Source organism: Gastrolobium bilobum, unplaced genomic scaffold (genome assembly GCF_033153095.1).
Source record: "Gastrolobium bilobum isolate Gb01-03AN ecotype WA unplaced genomic scaffold, APGP_CSIRO_Gbil_v1 utg16824, whole genome shotgun sequence".
Lineage (NCBI taxonomy): Eukaryota > Viridiplantae > Streptophyta > Magnoliopsida > Fabales > Fabaceae > Gastrolobium > Gastrolobium bilobum.
Genome location: NW_026899360.1, coordinates 525,945 through 544,813, shown reverse-complemented (window position 1 = coordinate 544,813; position 18,869 = coordinate 525,945). Strand labels below are relative to the sequence as shown.

General features: G+C 32.0%; 1 protein-coding gene across 2 annotated transcripts; it reads left to right on the top strand.

Annotated features, from left to right (window-relative positions):
* The first annotated feature begins 403 nt into the window (after positions 1-403).
* LOC133289903 (probable serine/threonine-protein kinase PBL19) lies at positions 404-10,985 on the top strand. Of its 2 annotated transcripts, XM_061487931.1 has the most exons (5): positions 404-412; positions 8,726-9,061; positions 9,367-9,627; positions 9,718-9,840; positions 10,309-10,985. In XM_061487931.1, exons 1-5 carry the CDS (start codon positions 404-406, stop codon positions 10,732-10,734), a joined length of 1,155 nt encoding a protein of 384 aa, XP_061343915.1. In that variant the 3' UTR covers positions 10,735-10,985. The 2 variants fall into 2 exon arrangements, with proteins under 2 accessions (XP_061343915.1, XP_061343914.1); XM_061487930.1 differs by lacking the exon at positions 404-412 and having other exon boundaries at positions 8,319-9,061.
* The last annotated feature ends 7,884 nt before the right edge of the window (positions 10,986-18,869 follow it).

Sequence of the window (18,869 nt, the reverse complement as noted above, 5' to 3'; positions counted from 1 at the left end):
CTAAGCTTTCATTATCTCAATCAGAATTCAAAAAACGAAGCATATATTGACGGGCAGAAGTTCATCTGGGAAATGTCCTGGCTCCACAACCTAGGCTATAGGCCATTTTCTTTTTATTTTTCTAGTTTTCAAAATGCAACGATGTTAATTTACAATTTTGCCCATAAACTGTGCATTATATAGTGGCGTCCTATGATGCACCGATACCGACACGGGACACGGGATATGACACGACATGACACTCCGACACGTTAATTCTAAAAAATACTAAATTTTGGCACGTTAAGACACGTTTTGATATAAAATAATATTTTTAATATATATAATATATTCATAAGAAAAGATTGTGGATTTAGTGTCTTAAGGCCCCATTTAGATCAAGCATTTAAGGCTTGCATGCTATATGATTTTGGTCTATCAGGAACAGCCACTGTTTTAGAAAATTCAGAATATATACAAAATTCAAAGTAACAAAATAATTGTTTGGTTTTGAATCACCCACTTGGTGATGCTTTTCTCCTATGAATATGAGCTCCTAGACAGGTTAGCAGCTCCAATTGCCATTTCTTAAAACAAATCTGAACTAAAGGGACTAAATTGAATTTTTGTGAAACTTTAAGGATTAAGTAAGTAATTTAACCTCTTTTAATAGTATTTATAATTGCCAAGTGATCCTTATTCCCTTTAATTTAGGTACACTACAAGAAACCACTCTCTTAACCAGCACAATTTCATTATTACCATACTCTTAAAATTTGTTTTAAAGCTGAATCTATTTGTATTGTTCTTTTTTGTTGATATCATTGTCTGATTTAGGTGCAATAGAAGTATTGTCAATCGACAATTCCAAGCTGTCTCATTATTTATGCAACACTTATTTTTTTAACACTGATAAACTTTATTGTATATCGGTATACTTGAACTTCTTCTGACCTTTACATTTGCATTTGTAGACATTTATGTGCTTTTAGTAGGGGTGTCAATATGGGTTTTGACACGCGGGTCGACCCGCGACACGACACGAAAATTCGTGTTCGGGTTGACCCGTAAAAAAATTCGTGTCGTGTTCGTGTTGGAAAAAATGACACGCAAAAAATTCGTGTCGTGTTCGTGTTTATGAATTCGTATTCGTGTCGACCCGTATTATTTTTAATTTTTATTTTTTTAATTTTTTTATTATTATTTTTTAATTTTTTATTTATTTTCGATCTATTTTTTTAATTTTTTTTGTTAATTACCGTTTTGTCCCCTATTTTGCGTGTTATTCGTGTCGTGTCGTGTCAACCCGCAAAAAATTCGTGTCGTGTCAGTGTTGAAGATTTTGACACGAATGAAAATTCGTGTCGTGTTCGTGTTGATGTATTCGTGTCGTGTCGAATTCGTGTCGTGTCAAATTCGTGTCGTGTCAACCCATATTGACAACCCTAGCTTTTAGTGACCTGTGCGAATACCCTTACACTACCTTCTAAGTCCACAAGTATTTGAATACCAACATAAACCAAAAATACAGCAACAAGTAAACGAAGAATTTATAACTTGTAAAATTTTCAAACAGGTTGTATGCATCAAATTTTTCAAACAGTAAAATTAAACATGTGCGTATAGCAACAGCCAACAAGTATAGAGGATGTTACCCAAACTAGTATTCAGGTACAACAACAAGTTATAACTTGTAATTGTTGGAACAAACAGTAAAATCAGATTGAGGATGTTAGCATGTTTGTAAGTAGAGAAACAACGAAGAAGAAAATAAGACCTGAATAGTTGAACACGATGAAGAAGACAAGCGATGCCCACCGAACTGTACCGTGTTCACCTTGAAGGGTTGGTTGAGAATGAAGAACACACCTCGAAGAGCATTGACGGACGACAAGGTGAGGAAGAACGACGGAAGGGGGTCTGGTCTGATTTAGGGCTCAAAATTGTTCGACCAAATGTTTTTTTTTTAAAATTTTTTTTTTATTTTTATTTTAAATTTATTTTAATTTTATAAAAATTTCAAAATTTTTACATTTGTACCCTTTGACCGTGTCGGACACGGTCAAAATCGCGTGTCGGAATAGTCAACATGTCAGAAAAAATCAACTACGTGTCGAATGCGTGTCGGTGTCCGACACGTGTCCGACACTCATTATTCTCCAAATTTCACGTATCAGTGCTTTGGAGGTGGCGTCTTAGTAATGTGTACTATTTGCATCACTCGGCAGCCATATGTTAATCATAACTAAAACTACACTTCTTTGCAAAGCTGCCAATAAATGCACTTAATATTAGGGGTGTATATAAGTTGAATTTAACTGAATTTTTTTGAAAAACTGAATTGTATTGGTTTAAATGATTCAGTTAGGAATGTTTGATTCGGTTGAAAATTAGTTCGATTCGGTTGAAAATTAGTTCGATTCAGTTTGAAAATGGTTCGGTTCGAAACTGATTTGGTTTGATTCAAAACTGATTCGATTCAATTTGAAATCGATTCGGGTTGAATATACTGGAAAAGAAAAAAATTAAAGAAAAAAAGAGATAAAACAGTTCAATTCTGTTTGAAACTGATTCAGTTCGATTCAAAAACAGTTTGATTCTTGAACTGATTTCTAAAAATCGATTCGATTCTTACGCTGATTCTTTAAAATCCACTTGGGTTTATGAAATAGTTTTCAAAAATCAATTATTTTAATAACAGTTAAGTTTATTTCACAGTTCAATTTAATTTTTTTGATTCTTTTGCATACTACTTCCTTAAAATGGTTTGACACTCGAAATATTTTAAATCCTCTCGCCTTTGAAGTTTGAACCAATTTTTACCGCGATGAAAAAAAAAAATTCAAAGCGCCAAAGACGTACAAAAATAGCGACGCATCTTCCAAAAGATACAAAGTTTATCTTTTTTACTTTTTAAATCAGTTTACTAGTTCATTGAAAATCTGACATTTCTGACTAGACTAACCTTCCATCGGATCTATATAAGTAGCAATTTTCTCAAAATTATATTTTTTTCATTCGAACTCGAGACTTAATAGTTAAGCGAGATAAAATCCTTAACATTTGAATCAATTATTATTGACAAAGAAACAATACTTTAACATTGTTCCTTTAGAAAGCTTTTTCTCTAAGTCATATATTGGAATAGGGGTGTGTAAAAAAACCAAAAAATTGAACTGAACCGAATTGCACTTAAAATAATCAATTTTTGAAAATTAGTTCATGAACTGAACTCATTTTTAGTGACCAGTTCAAGAACTGAACTGAACCATTTTCAAATTAAACCGAAATAGTTTCTTCAGACCGAACAGAACCGTTGTATTACTTTATTTCTTTAATTTTTTTCTTATCTTTTTATAATTGGTTCGACTGGAACCGATTTCAAACCGAACCGAACCGTTTTCAAACCAAACCAAACCGTTTAAATCAATTCGATTCAGTTCTTCAAAAAATTCAATTCAATTCGACCGAACCGAACCGTTTTCAAACCGTTGAAACCAATTCGGTTCAGTTCATCAAAAAGTTCAATTTGACTTATATACACCCCTACCTTGGGAAACAAATAGGTTGGACTGACTTTTAGTATAAATAAGTCATATATATATATATATAGGTAAAATCATTTCTGCAGCCGCTTTACATACAACAACGACATGTGTATGGTTATAATTCCTCACATTTAATGCTTTCATCCTTTGTATGGTTATGATTCCCCGCATTTAATACTTTCAAGTATATATATGGCAAGTATTTGATTGCTGCACGTATAGCAGCTGCAGAAATGTAAACCCCATATATATATATATATATATATATATATATATATATATATATATATATATATATACATATAGAGAGAGAGAGAGGATATTCATACTATTACTTTTTTCTACTATCAATCTACTACCATTGTAATCACTATTGGATCAAATTTTTCAACAACTTTTTCCCTCGCTTCAGCCCATTTTTTGTTGAAAAATTTGATCCATTGGTGATTAGTGTGATAATGGATTGGTAGTAGAAAAAATAGTGGTATGAATATCTTATTTCTATAAAATATTTTGAGTTTGAGTTTGGCTGTTAATTTCACGGAGGCTAAATTATAGACCTCATTTGATTTCTTTTTAAACAGCCTTATAATAAATCAAATATGAATTATTTAAAAAAATAAGAATATAAGAATAAATAAACAACTCTTGTGAAAACAATTAATCTTTTTAAAATATTTTTTAACAAGAAGTTAAGAAAATTTGAATATCCAACCTAACACTTGCAATCATAAATCAACCATGAACACATTCATTGCCAATTGGATAAGTGATAACCTACAATTACACGTGATACTAATTGAGCGAATCCATAGATTACAGGGGTGTTTGGTACGCAGATAAATTTTAAATTCGTGAGAAACTGACCTTGGTAATTTTATTTACTCACATTTGGCATGTGAATTATGAAAATTTTCTTGGAAAAATTAAAATCTCTAGATTTATTTTTGTGAAGCAAAATTCCATTAAAGAATACTATTGGATATGTGGTATTTTGAGATTTCCACCTTGTGGCAATATTTTTCAAGATTTTTATGATAAAATTACCCCTATCTTTTCTATCGTTCCTGGTTCTTCTCTCTCCTTCTCCCCTCTGATTCTTTGCGCGCTTTATGGTTTAGTGCTGGCAAATTCTCATGCAATGTTGATGTCGAAAAAGGATCAGAGAGTTTGATCAACTTGATTATTCCGACAATGATGACGTTGATGTCATCGCGCTCGAGCAAGAAGCGAAGGACACAGTCCAAGCGTATTAAAGCTCTCTGTCTCAAATTTTAAGTATTGTTTAGTCTTCGTTCAATTCAAGCTCGGAGTCATTGAGTTTTTGCTTATCTTTGCAGCCTTCAGTAATAATCTTTCTCTGTTTGATGATTTCAGAAGATGAGAAAAATGATCGCTAGGAAACAACTCAATTAAACAACTCAACATGGAGTTCCAATGATCTCTGGAACTCCATACAATTTGAAAGAAACAAATCTTGCCATGAAGTAAAGCATAGAGGGAGACAATGGCTGAAGTTTGAAAGGCAGAACAAGGGATATGATGGTTTGGTGTAAATTCATAGAGGTTGTTTTTGTAAAATCACTCGTGCATATTTTCAGTAATATTTGACAATCAACCAAACATAAAATTAATAAGCTTCAGCTAATATTTCTGAGAATATCTTGACTTATCAAACAACTTTTTGATAATATTTTTAAAAAATTTATTTTCTCAACATAATCGTGATTTATAAGCACAAAAAAATTTCCCCTCTACTAAAATACCTATATAAGACTTTTAAAACACAATTACCATCTGCAATGTTTTACTACTTAGAGTATGTTAGTTAGGCCATTAATGTCAGCTATCTACGCCTCTAGAAAAGGGAGTGAGAGAGAATTTTTAAAGAAGTGAGAGACAAAAAAAGAAACATATTTTTCTAAAAATAGAAAAAGAACCACAGTAAGAAAATAAACTCGGATCATTTTAAAAAATCCCTATTTATTGGCATGAAATGCTATTTTCATATTATTATTATTCCTTTGTACATCATCGTCAACATTGTGAACAGCTTAGTCCCCCGGAGTATCTTCGGAAATCGGATCTTATAATTTGACCAAAAAAGAGAAGTGGCGTCAAGCCGCCAACGTCAGAATAGCAGTGGCAGGCATAGAGTTCAAATGCCCTACGCCTAATTAATCAAAAGAATAAAATAGTGATGAAGTGAGCTGAAAAAGGAAACTTAATTTGGATTTAAAATAAAAAAGGTTATATTTATCTCATTCAAGCTGAGATAATTCATCTTTCTAAATGACACATATACTAAAGATAGATTCCATCTTTAATTTTTCTCTTTTCAATCATTGTAAGTCCCTTTTATTAATTTATTTCACTAATATAAGATTATTTATCTGCATCAACATAGGAAAAAGATTTTCCTAAAATCAATGCAAATCGGGTAAAAAATCCATATTCATGGTAGTTAAACCTGATAATTAACTAATTTTAATATTATATGATATAATAAGTAATAATTTAATATAATAATTAAACAAAATTTTAAATTATTGATAAGAGATATAATAAGTAATAATATATATTTTAAATTTATATATATTTTTTCCTAATTATTTGAGCTTTTAAGAAAATTAGTTGTGGGACATTGTATTTGAGCTTATAATCAACTGATCTTGTATTAAAATAATAATAATAATCAACTGATCCAAATTCCAAAGTTTTATCTCAAAAAATAAATAAATTCCAAATTTCGATTCTTATACCTTCATTTATCTAAAATATTTGAATTTGAAAATAAAAAACAAAAAATAGGCACATGCATTATCTATGTTTCAAAGTGTAAAATTTTATTGCATGAGCAAACGTGTTAAGAAAAAATATAATAAAATCATACATATATCTTCGCCCAATGCTTTAAGTTTTTTTAAAGAGTTGGTCATGTGATGATTATCACAAAAATTTTAAATTTTATATCTTAACAATATAAAAATTTAATAATGAAATGCTAAATAAAAAATTCAATTTAATGAGTGCAACATGAATTAAAATAAAAAATAACTTTATGTAATTTAGTACTTCAAAGTTTGATAATAAATGATAAATGAAGGGTTAAATATTTCTCAATTAATCTAAAATGATATTGTTTTGAAGTGTATAAAATATCTTTATATCAAGGAACACTAAACCCATAAATGAAACATACAATATAAATAAAGCCTAGACGGAATCATACGTAATTACAAATCTCTCATAGGATAGTAATGAAATATTCAAGCATATAACTCATATAAAAGCTAAAAGGAGGATAAGTCACCTCGTACATTGTTTATACACAATAAAAGGATAAGTCACCTCGTGCATTATTTATACATTGTTTATACACAATAAAAGGAGGATAAGTCACCTCGTACATTATTTATACACAATAAAAGGACCTTAATAAAAGGATAGGTCTTATATATAAATTTTTGTAACTTGACAATTGACATTGGACCTTAATTTCACTCGTTATTTAAATATTAAAAATGTCCCGATCATGTTTTCGTTTCTACGTAAAGCTGTGGTAACTCTAAAAACTTGTGCTCTGCAAATTTAGGAGATGTGAAAAATAAAAACTAAAACGGTATAATTTTACATTATCAGGTTATGCAAAAAAAAATTTAACCATTAATAAAAAAACAATATCAATTTATATTAGATTATGTGTTCAATTTTTACTATTGTATATATATATATATATATAGAAAAACAACAGTAATAAAAAATGAAAGGAAAAAATATTAGCAATTATTTTAATGGTGATGTGAAATCACACATGAAAAATATATACTTTATTAATGTTTCAAATACTACATCTATTATTGAATCACAAAATATATTAACGTGTTTGGTGGGGGTGATTTATTGATTTAATTTCACTTGAATGAGTAAATAATTTAATACATATATTTTTAATTTTATACATTACATTAAATATTAAATTAATATACCAATAAAGTAATAGACTCATAATCAAGTTATATGGCAACATATTTAAATTTTTTAACAATAAATATAGTATTTATAAGTTCATAATATTAAAAATATATTTAAAAATAAATCAATACATGACATAGTATTTAAAATGATATCATTTGCCCACGAAAAAAAATGATATCATTTAATTTTATAAAAAATGATCTCAAAACAACATCACATAAGCTAATTATTTGATAAAAAAAATGTACTAAACCGAACCAGTTATTCATTAATTTGTATCGATTTTTTCTTCTAGATCCTCTCATGTGAAAATTTACACGACCATGTCATGTGAAAAATCATAACCATACAAAGATAGATTAATGATAATAAAGGAGGTGAGAGAAAAAATATTAAAATAAATAATTACGAAATCATAACTGTTAATTTATTTTTATATAATTATAATCTTCCCACGTGACCCGTATTATATATTTCTTGATTAATTACACCAATTCCTGATTAATGCTGTAGTAATCCAACCGTAAGAGTTGAATTGACTAAATACCAAACAGTTTCATTAATTTTATGGGAACAAGCCTCTCAGGTGAGTCAGGTCCTGTGTTTCGTCAATATAGTCAATGTCATAATGTGAAACCCAGGCCCATTACACGACCCTGTCGTGCGGACTTGGTGCTCGCTCTGGACGCCAAAGTACCTTCCAAGTTTGAAAGGTCTATTTAACTTTTTAGTCTTGTGTTGAACCGACGTATCATAATTTCATAACTCTCACTTCTGCCTTAATCATTCTTAACTTTTTCGAAGTTCACACAAACAAACAAACACTCTCTCTCTCTCTAGTCTCTATCTCTCTAAACCTGCACGCGGGTTCTCTTACGCGGTTTTTTCCTTGTTTGTCATAACTCCCATCCCTGTCATCATTCGATTTCTGTCTCTTCAAGGAACAAATCCCCTTTAAAATTCGGGATTTCCATTTCTTTATGTGTTTTTCCTTCTTGCTTCTGTTTCAAACCTTCAATTCATTTTCTTAACTTTCATTCTTCATTTCATTTTAGTATATATTTCGTCACAAGCTCCCATTTTCTTCACCTGGGCTTTTCATTTGTTTCCATTAGCTGGCCAAATTCTCAACCTTTCTAGATTCTGCTGTTCTCGTTTCCCTTCAGCTTTTCTCCAACTCTGCTTCTGTTCCTCAGGAAATTTCGTAACTTGATGATTAGAAAATGAAGTGTTTATTCTTCAAACAAAAATCCAAATCCGACCCAGAATTAAAAAACCCAAGCAAGAAGAAAAATCAGGCTTTGAATCGAGCAACTAAGTCCACCAGTTCGCTATCATCGCCAAGGAGTTTAAAAGAATTGTACAAAGAGAAAGAACACAATTTCAGAGTTTTTACTTTGCAAGAACTCGTGGATGCAACACATGGTTTCAATAGGATGCTGAAGATTGGAGAAGGGGGCTTTGGGAAGGTATATAGAGGAACAATTAGTTCTGAAGGTGGACAAGGTGATTCAATTGTGGTTGCAATAAAAAAACTTAACACGTTTGGCTACCAGGTATACATACCTGTTTCACTATCTTTTGTTCTCTTCATGCTCCCTTTTTTTTTTTTTTTTGCTTATGTTACTGTTTTGTGCATGATTTGTGGATTTGATAACTATTATTGTTGGGAATTCATATGAGAGGCACTCTAACCCACTTTGCTTTCGGAATTGATTATGAACTCAATGCCTTAAAAGGTTTTTGATTAAGATGTTTTAAAGCGTCAATTATGTTATGGTGTCTTTGAATTATGGCAATACTTGAATTTTACAAATAAACCTGCATTCTCATGTTTGTCTTTTTTGTCCACCTTGTAAAGGGGCATAAAGAATGGCTTGCAGAAGTTCAATTTCTCAGCATAGTTAATCACCCGAATTTGGTTAAGCTTTTGGGATACTGCTCTGTAGATGGGGAAAGACGAATCCAACGGCTGTTGGTGTATGAGTTCATGCCCAACAAGAGCCTAGAAGATCATCTTTTCAATCGTTCTTTACCTCACTTGCCTTGGAGAACAAGGTTGCAGATCATGCTCGGTGCTGCTCAAGGATTACATTATCTACATGAGGGATTGGAGGTTCAGGTACGTCTTACTTGCAAAGTATTTGACATTTGTTGACCATATCGATTAGCTTAGGTGACCATATTTTTTCTTTAATTTTAAATTGGGAAGGTGATCTACCGAGATTTCAAATCTTCAAATGTACTATTGGACACGAATTTCCATCCCAAGCTCTCAGATTTTGGTCTTGCTCGGGAGGGTCCAAAAGGTGATCAGACTCATGTATCTACTGCGGTAAGTTATTCTCAAGTGCTAATTTATATAACTTAATCAAATATCATATTGATTAAGAATGGACTAAGTGAGCATCATATAAGTGAATGATCCATATATCTAATGTCTTAAGGTTTTGGATTTGATTATGGTGTTTCGAGTCCACTTAATGTTGTTGCTCAAATAACCTATAGTTGGAACAAAATTTTGGTGCATTAGATGTACCTAACTAGGTACATTTTTTTTTCCAAAAGAAGGATTTTTTCGAATATGTTGAGTACATCTGATGCATCAAAAATATTTTCCTATGATTGGTGGTTTCTTCCCGGCACGAGCTCCTCTTATCCGCCCAACACTTACACTACTACGCAATTTATGCGTCATTCAAATTACAAATGCTAGTTTTGGCTATTTGGTATTCTTGAACTTATAAACATTCTAACAATGTGTTTACACCAATGACTTCCTTATCATGTTTTGTTATATCAGGTAGTTGGGACAGAGGGATATGCTGCCCCGGAGTATGTTAGAACAGGTCATCTCAAAGCTCAGAATGACATTTGGAGTTTTGGTGTGGTACTTTATGAGATCATCACAGGAAGGAGGGCATTGGAAAGGAACCTTCCGCCAGTGGAACAAAAGCTTTTAGAGTGGGTTACAATATACCCTGCTGAGAGTAGCGGATTCAGCACCATAATGGACCCGCGTCTCAAGAACCAATATTCTCTTAGCGCAGCTCGTAAAATAGCCAAGTTGGCAGATAGCTGCTTAAAGAAGAATCCTGAACAAAGGCCATCCATGAGTCAAATAGTAGAAAGCTTGAAGCAAGCATTGCATTATTCAGAAACCTCAAGCACTTCTAAGAATATGACTTCTGTATCCTCTCGATCTAAATTGGTTCGAAAAGGCAAATAGGGACAGTTCGGGAATCATAACAATTAGCGGTCAACCTAGGATGTCGAACAAGGGAATGATATATAGAAGCCTTTTTTTCCCCATAAAATTAATCAATATTAGAGAAAATGGGAGGGAGGGTCTATAGTGTGATTTGCTCATAATTTGTAAATCTATCCCCAAGGGAACCTTCAACCTTGTATCATGTAGTATGCTAGATAAGTATGAGGCAGCTTGAAGTCAAAATCTTTTAATTAAAAATGGAGAATGTTTTCATAATTGTGTCCACTTTGTAGAAAGCTACCTAACCATTGAAAAAGTCTATTCCTATTGAATATCACAGCATAATTTCTAACAAGCGGTGTAAATGGTGCTGCAGCTGAGTATCAATTTTCAGAGGTGTTTAATTCACTTCCCTTTTGACATTTTTTTTAGGGGCTATAACCGTAACATTTTATTATTATCAAAATAAAGCTTTAATAAATGATGTCTGTGTAGGTAAAATTGGATTTACGCGGGAGCGATTCAAGACTTAGTATATTAGTATCCTTACCGAATCATCATCGTCTCATTAACACACAAGGCATTCATCTTCAAGCACAAATTTATAAGCGACTTCCTTGTGTGTAGAATACCTTCTCGCACTGATCTCGTCTGCGTCACAGCACGAACAATCTCTGTGTAGTTGGTCGACGACAGACCTTCCAGACTATCTCTTAAGGGGGAAGAGAACAGTGTGTGAGCACTTTCTTACTTTCAGGGAGATGGATGACCTTACCTCATCCTGTGCTACCACAAAGTGAAGACTCTAGATAACTTGATGATTATGAGTGTAGAATATATACGGGTTCTGTTCTGTCTTGATAACAAAAATGTCTAGCCAAGGGCTAGTAAATCAATATAGGATCAAACACTCTCTCTAACTATGAATGAGATAGCACATCACTGTATACAACTGATAACAGCATTATGTGTGTGCATTGTGACAGCATAACAGTTAGAGAAAGATTATGTCAAACCTACATGTTTTGTCTCCTATTTATAGAGTTTAAAGTAAATACTCTTTTGGGTCCCTAATAAAAAATATGGTCTCCACTTTAGTCCCTTACAAAAAAAAAATAGTCTTGAGGTCCCTAAGAAATTCAAAATGGACCAATTTAGTTGGAATTGTGGTCCCTCAAAAATTTAAAAAAGACCCACATTAGTCCCTCAAAAGGACTAAAATTGGTCTACTTTGAATTTCATAGGGACCAGACGACTAATTTTTTTTTGTAAGGGACTAAAATGAGGACCGTGTTTTTTGTTAGGGATTCAAAAAGGTATTTACTCTAGAGTTTATATGTAGATATATGAATTCTGGGCCTTTAATAATCTATGGACCCTGATATGCTATTGTATTACTGTCATGTAGTTGTTCTTTATTGGACCTTTAGATAGACCTTATATAGATCCATAACAGATTCTAAGAAATTCTAGTTCTAAACTAAATGAACTTTAAATTTCTCGAGCTCTTCTTACACATTAGATCCAATTAAATTTTAGCGAAAGAGCAAAACTCAATAATCATACTAAAATTATGTTAATGCTTATCTTCCTTGGGGGTTGGTCGATGTTGATGTTGATGTCGATGGAATTAATTGTTCACCAATGTTATGATGTCAACCGCTGTCACCGATAGAAGACTTTGGACTAAACTGTCTTGAACGCATAATGGCATAGACTTGAATGCAACCATTGCCCGAGCTTCGTGAAACAATTCATTTTGGGTGTGCGATACTAGCTGGGATAGAATATTATCTCTATCTCTATTTATTTACTTTTTTTTTCAACATATCATAAGCTTAATCAACTTTTCTCTCCTTCCCTTATTAGTTGAGATTGTGATTTGACAACAAGTAGGTAACGTAAATATAATCTCTTGTTATATTTATAAAATGTAAAAACAAGCAAAATATATCAAATTTTTGGGTGAAGATTTAAACAAAATATACAATTTTTTATGACCAGTGGGGTGAGGCTGTCCCCTATGCTCTATTTAGTTCCACCCGTGTTTATGGCTTCGTTTTTCCTTCTCATAAGTATTTTTCGCATTACAAAGGTTCTTTATATGTTGACCTTAATCTCGTTTATCACTTTAGTCACTCCTTATGAATAGTTGTATGGGTTTCTATTTCTTAACACGTATACTTTTGAAGTGGATGTAATTTTTCTAAAACTAATTAATTACAACCCTAATCTCTAGTACAAGTCAGTCATTTTTATTAGAGTCACGTTATTTCCTTACTTTATACATTGTTTTTTTACATGACAAACTTTGAGTTATACCAGACTAACATAAGTCCATGGTAGTTGACTTGACTGGTTCAAATTTTTTGAATAAAGTTATGATGTCTCGTAGTACATAGTTTTGAATTTTGAATTGCCTGTTGCCTTGAAGTAAATATGGTTGTCAAAATGAGCCGAGCGGGACCGGTTTGACCAAAAAAGCTAATAAAATGTATAGGTCAAGCTTAAAAAAGTCTAATTATATTTTAGCTACTCAGCTCAGGTCCATATAGGATAGTTTTAGTGAGCGAGGTAAACCTATATATAAATAAAAAAATTAAAATGAGGTATAACTTTTTAGCAGTGTTTTAAAACTCGGACCGGTCATCGAACCGGTTGAGGTACTGGGTCACTGGTTCAACTGGGTTCAACCGGTTTTACTGTTCACATATTAAAAATATAAAAATATTACTTATATTAATAAAAATTCACATAAGAAAACTATCTATGAGTTTCAAAAAATAAATTGGTTTTCACTGATAGCAAATATTATAAACTTCTAAGCTTCTAGCTCTAGACCGTTGAGATGAGATCATGAGACCATCAGTGTTTATCACCACTTAACTTCATGAGATCATTATAAGATGCAACTAAATTACATAAACGAACTACATTAATCTAAAATACCTTATTATTTTTACCTTACTTTTAATCATATTCATCATAAAATATGGATATGATTTAATTCAAGAGTTCTTATCAACAAAAAAAATTATCAAAAAAAAAAACCGGTTTAACCCGAGTCAACCGAGTCGCCGGGTTGCCGGGTTTCGGCCGGGTCAACCGGTCCAATCCGGGCTGACTGCATAACCGGTCTAACTACCCGCTCGGACTGGGGAACCCACCGGGTCACCGAGTCCCGAGTTTTAAAACACTGCTTTTTAGTCATTTTAAAGTAAACACTTATATATTTTAAATAAAAATTCATTTTAAAATCTCTATATAAGTTAATTTAGTAAATCATTTAAAATTAGTAGTTTTAGACTTTAATTCTATGAATAACTTAAAAAATAAAAATAAAAATAAAAATACAAGTTTGCTTGAACAGTCCACAGTCTGTGTAAGAAGTGAGTCAGGTTAGGCCAACAATTTACTGGCTTGATCTAACTTTTTTTTTTTTGGTAATCAAGATCTAACTTAATTATATTGAATCATTGATCATCCGGTGATTGAAAGTTGAATTTTTTTTATTTTTTTTTGTGAGACTGGAATTCATTCAATTATGTACATAAAAAACTAAAGTTACTTTTAGTGAAACTTTTTTTTGTCTTTGCTTATTACAAATGCATGACATGGATTAGATTTTCAACGATCTCTTATCAGTAAATTATATATAAATTCTTTGTGAGTGTTTATAGAACTCAGGAACTTACCTGATCCGAAATTGGAGCAAGTGTTCCCTCACCTTAAAAACTATTCAAAAAGAAAGACCATGTAAAAGGTGGTCAAGTAAAACCCAACATGTTCCCCACTCCTATGTTCCTTAAGCTGACTCTTTTTTGATGAATTCTAACCAATATTGGAATATTCAATTCCGATTTGCGAAATATATACTTTGTCCTCTATATTTGCACTAAAATAATGCAAATGAGGAAATAACCAATATAAGGAAATATCAATATATTACTGCAAATAAGCTAAAACTAAACTCATTGAAACTGGAACTTAGCCCTATATGGTTTTAAAAAATTATTTTTGATCTTTATGCATAAATATTTTGATGAATTTGATTGATTAGCCCTCATGATCATATGAATTTTTTTAATTTGGGGAACAGTAAAATTTTAATTTGATTTTTTGTTGTGAAAAACTTATTTATATTTTTTGGTCATTTCTGAAAATTTCTCTTTAATTTTAAGCAATTGTCTCACGAGACTTGAGATCAATAATTAAACTTTTGGGCTATGGGTATCCAAAAGAACTAAAAAATTGAACTGAATTGTAAACTAAACTGAACTGTATTTTAAAAATAACTCATTTTTAATTATCAGTTATTGAATTGAACTGTTTTTTAAAAATAAGTTCTTGAATTGAATTGTTTTTTGAAAAATCAATTTATGAACAATTTTCAAAATAAGTTTACTAACCGAACTTGTTTAAAAAACTATGAATCGAATTAGTTTTTTTTCTTCTACTCTTATTTTTTTATTTATCATTTTTCTCTCTGTTTTTCTTCCTTATTTATTTTGTTCATCCTTTTATTTTTATTTTTATTACTTTATTTCTTTAATTTTTCTTTTCTTTTTTCTCTTATGCATTTTTCTCTCTTATTTTTATTGCTAATCTATAATTTGTGGTATTATTCATATTAATTTTTTCATTTTTTTCATGAAGATTCAGAATGGTTCAAAAGTCAATTTTAGGAATGTGAAAAAGAACCACAAAAGAAATTACACTTAAAAAATTAATTTTAAAAAACTAATTGTTGACCTGAACTGTTTTTAAAATTTGTTATCTAATTGAAAACCAATTCATGGACCAAATTAATTTTTTTCTTTTTCGCTCTCTATTTTTATTCTCTTATTTATTTATTTATTGCCTTATATTTTTTTCTTTTTTTTCTCTTATGTATTCTTATTTCTTATTTATTTTTTATTTTTAATCATTTATTGCCTTTTTTTTAATTTCAGTATGATATATATATATATATATATATATTTATTTAATTTTTTCCTTCAATATTTTTGCAATTTTTATTTGATTTCAGAATTGAATTTAAAAACCAATTCAAAATTGGTTATGAACTGAAGCGAAATGATTATGAAGTAGTTCAGAACTGAACTAAACTAACAAACCAATTCATTTTTACAACTGAATAGCTTTTTTTTTTACAATACAGTAAAGCGAACCGAATTGAATCATGCATAATGCTACTTTGGGCTCGTGACAACTGTTTTGGTTGGTTCGAAGAAATCAAACTAATAAATAAGCCTTTGTTGACCAAAAAGAATTATGACTATACTGTCCCAAACATTGGAAATATAAATCATGGCCAAAGAAACAACTTAAAATGGGAGCGGGTATTTTCATTTAAAAAAAGGTCATGTAATCATGTTATTTGATCACAACCACTCATTTAAAAATTATACACGTTTCTCTCTCTTATCTCATCATCAATGAGTGATTGTGATCAAATAATATAACCACATGACCACTCTTCTACATGAGAGGATCCATTCTCACTTCAAATAAACCGTAACCTACACATTCATCTTCCCAAAAGTGATGACAACTGATATGAATGTTTTTCTCTGTTTTGTCTTGATAACAAAAATGTCTAGCTAAGGGTTAGTAAATCGATATTAGATCGGGTACTCTCTAGATATATAAAAATTAGATAACTTGGTATACCAGATCATTGTACACAATAAATAACAGTATTAGTCAATAAGGTGATGTGTATGCACAATAACAACATAATAGTAAGATAGAGATTAGGTCATAATCGCAGGCTTTGTCTCCTATTTATAGGGTTTAATTCTAGGCCTTTAATGATCTATGGGCCTTGATGTGCTCTTGTATTGCTGTCATGTAGTTGCCTTCTATTGGGCATTTAGATATATGAGCTTTATATAGGTCCATAAAAGTTACTCCCAGCCTGGTAGTCTCAATGTTCACGATGTCGGGGTGTAATAGCTTTATTTCTTTTTTCCACATATTTATTCTTTAGGTTAGGACCCTTCTTGGCTGATTTACTTGGGTCATCTATTGTAATTATTGTCCTTGGTAGTGCTTAGGATTAGCCGGGTTTCATGAACCGGGTTTTAAATATGTGGTTTTAGTATTTCCCCTTCAACCTTTTTAACCGAGGCACTGGTCAAGTTGCGCCCCAACCCAATAGCTGAGGTATTCGAGTTATTGGGATGCATCATATTTATCTTTAATCTTTGGGCTCATACAACCAAGATACCGTTGTTCCCCTGATCTGATAACTCTGATACCCAAGGTGTTGAGGTGTGCCTTTATCTTCAGTTTTATGCTTGGCTGAGATGAACACGTTATCTTGAATGCATCGTGGGTGCATGTTGAGACAAGTTTTTCACACCTCGGCTCACTAAATTGCACTTGCTTTTGGCGTCTTTATCTTTTCCAGGCAATGTTCACATTGGTGTAACATACGTTGCAAGCCATCTATCGTTTACATATCTTGTATGCATTTAATGCAAACTTTCAGAACGTCTTTCAACTGTCCTATCTTGTTTATGATTTTACAATTTTACCCCTGACTTTTCATTTCGCGGGTTCCACCGTTTGATTTCTTTTTCTTCTTTGCCTTCCCTCGCATTCTCATTTCTACCTTTTCTGATATCGTTCATTTCCTGAGACTCTCTTGTCGTTCCAGTTGTCTTTTCCTCTTTTCATTTTCTTTGAGCATTTCATATTTCATCTTCTTCATTCAGGTATTTCTTATATTTCTAAATATTGGCTTGATTTCAGTCTTTGTTGACGTTTTCGTTTGTAATCATTCACATGCTTTGGTGTATTCGTGAACTTGAATCTCTGGCTTTAAATATGCTTTGATTCTGAATGTCGATTTCTGGCTTTGAATATGCTCGTGTTTGCATTTTATTTTATGGGTATGAATGTTGATCTATGGCTTTGGGTATGTTCTTATGTTTGCATTTTATTTTCTGGGTATGAATGGGTTTCGAACCTTCGTTGTAAAAAGCTGATTGTATCTCGTTCTTGCTCCACCTTTCAAACCCCTTTTTAGTATTAGTGAGGGGAGTTCCAAAGGTAGGGACAAAGCAACTTGCCCTTGTGGTTTTGGTCGAAGTGATGAGATTGACGAGGAGGAGAAGTTCATCTAGAGTCTCTCTCCAGGTCCAAGGTTCTGGCTTTGAGGTATTCCTTGAACAGAAGAAGAGAAGCAGGCTGCAATGCTTCAAGGGTACCGAGGTGGAAGGGGTTGAAATTTTTTGGGATCTCAGACCCCTTCAAATTGAGGTCGTAGCCAAGATAGAGGCCATAGTTCTTAGATTGTTGTTCGGGATATTAGAACAATGTTTACTAGTGTTTCTTCAATGACAGTTGAACTGTCTTCGTCAACTCGACTTTCTAACACACTCCCAATATCTAGTCACCCTGGAACTTTTCATGTTGTTGAGAATCAATCAGCATGAATTAGTATACCTTTGCCAATTGCAAACATAAGTTTGGCAAATCCTAAATCAGAGCCTTGCTTTTCTTGTGAGTATGAGTTCTAAATTTATTGAACAAGACAATGATTTTATGGCCGATCTCGTCTCAGGTAGTTTCCCCCATCAAGAGGGTAATCAAGAACCGGGTCCAGTTTCTAATAGTAAAAATTCTCTTATCGATGTCTCGGATGATACGTCTAGCTCATCCAGTAATAATTTCTTTAATTCAGGTATGTTTATCCCTTGTTTTGTTCTCCAAATTTTTCTGTTCTAAGTTTTTATGGAGTCATATTCTGCAGAATTAGAAGTTGAAGTCACCCTTGTTGATCCTGGGCATCAACCACCTAGTGCAGAGTTAATGGCGCAATATCCATGGATTACTAAAGAAGTCCTAAGCATAAGACCCGTCTAGGTGTTAAAGATGTAGTTGGGCTCTTTGTTGGGTTTGGGCCCAGACTCCCATTAAAAGATTGTATTAGTCTGGAATTGAATGCTGAAACGCCACACGAATAATCAAATTAAATGAATAGATTTTTTATTTTTCTCGGAAAAGTTTGAAATGCTCTTCTTTTATGCATATGTTAAAGATTGAAAATGAACAAATGACTTTATGTGGAACACATAAGATGCGTTTCTGCGAATTAACCGAACAGCACTTACTTTATATTTCTCCGTTAATAATTTGGAGTT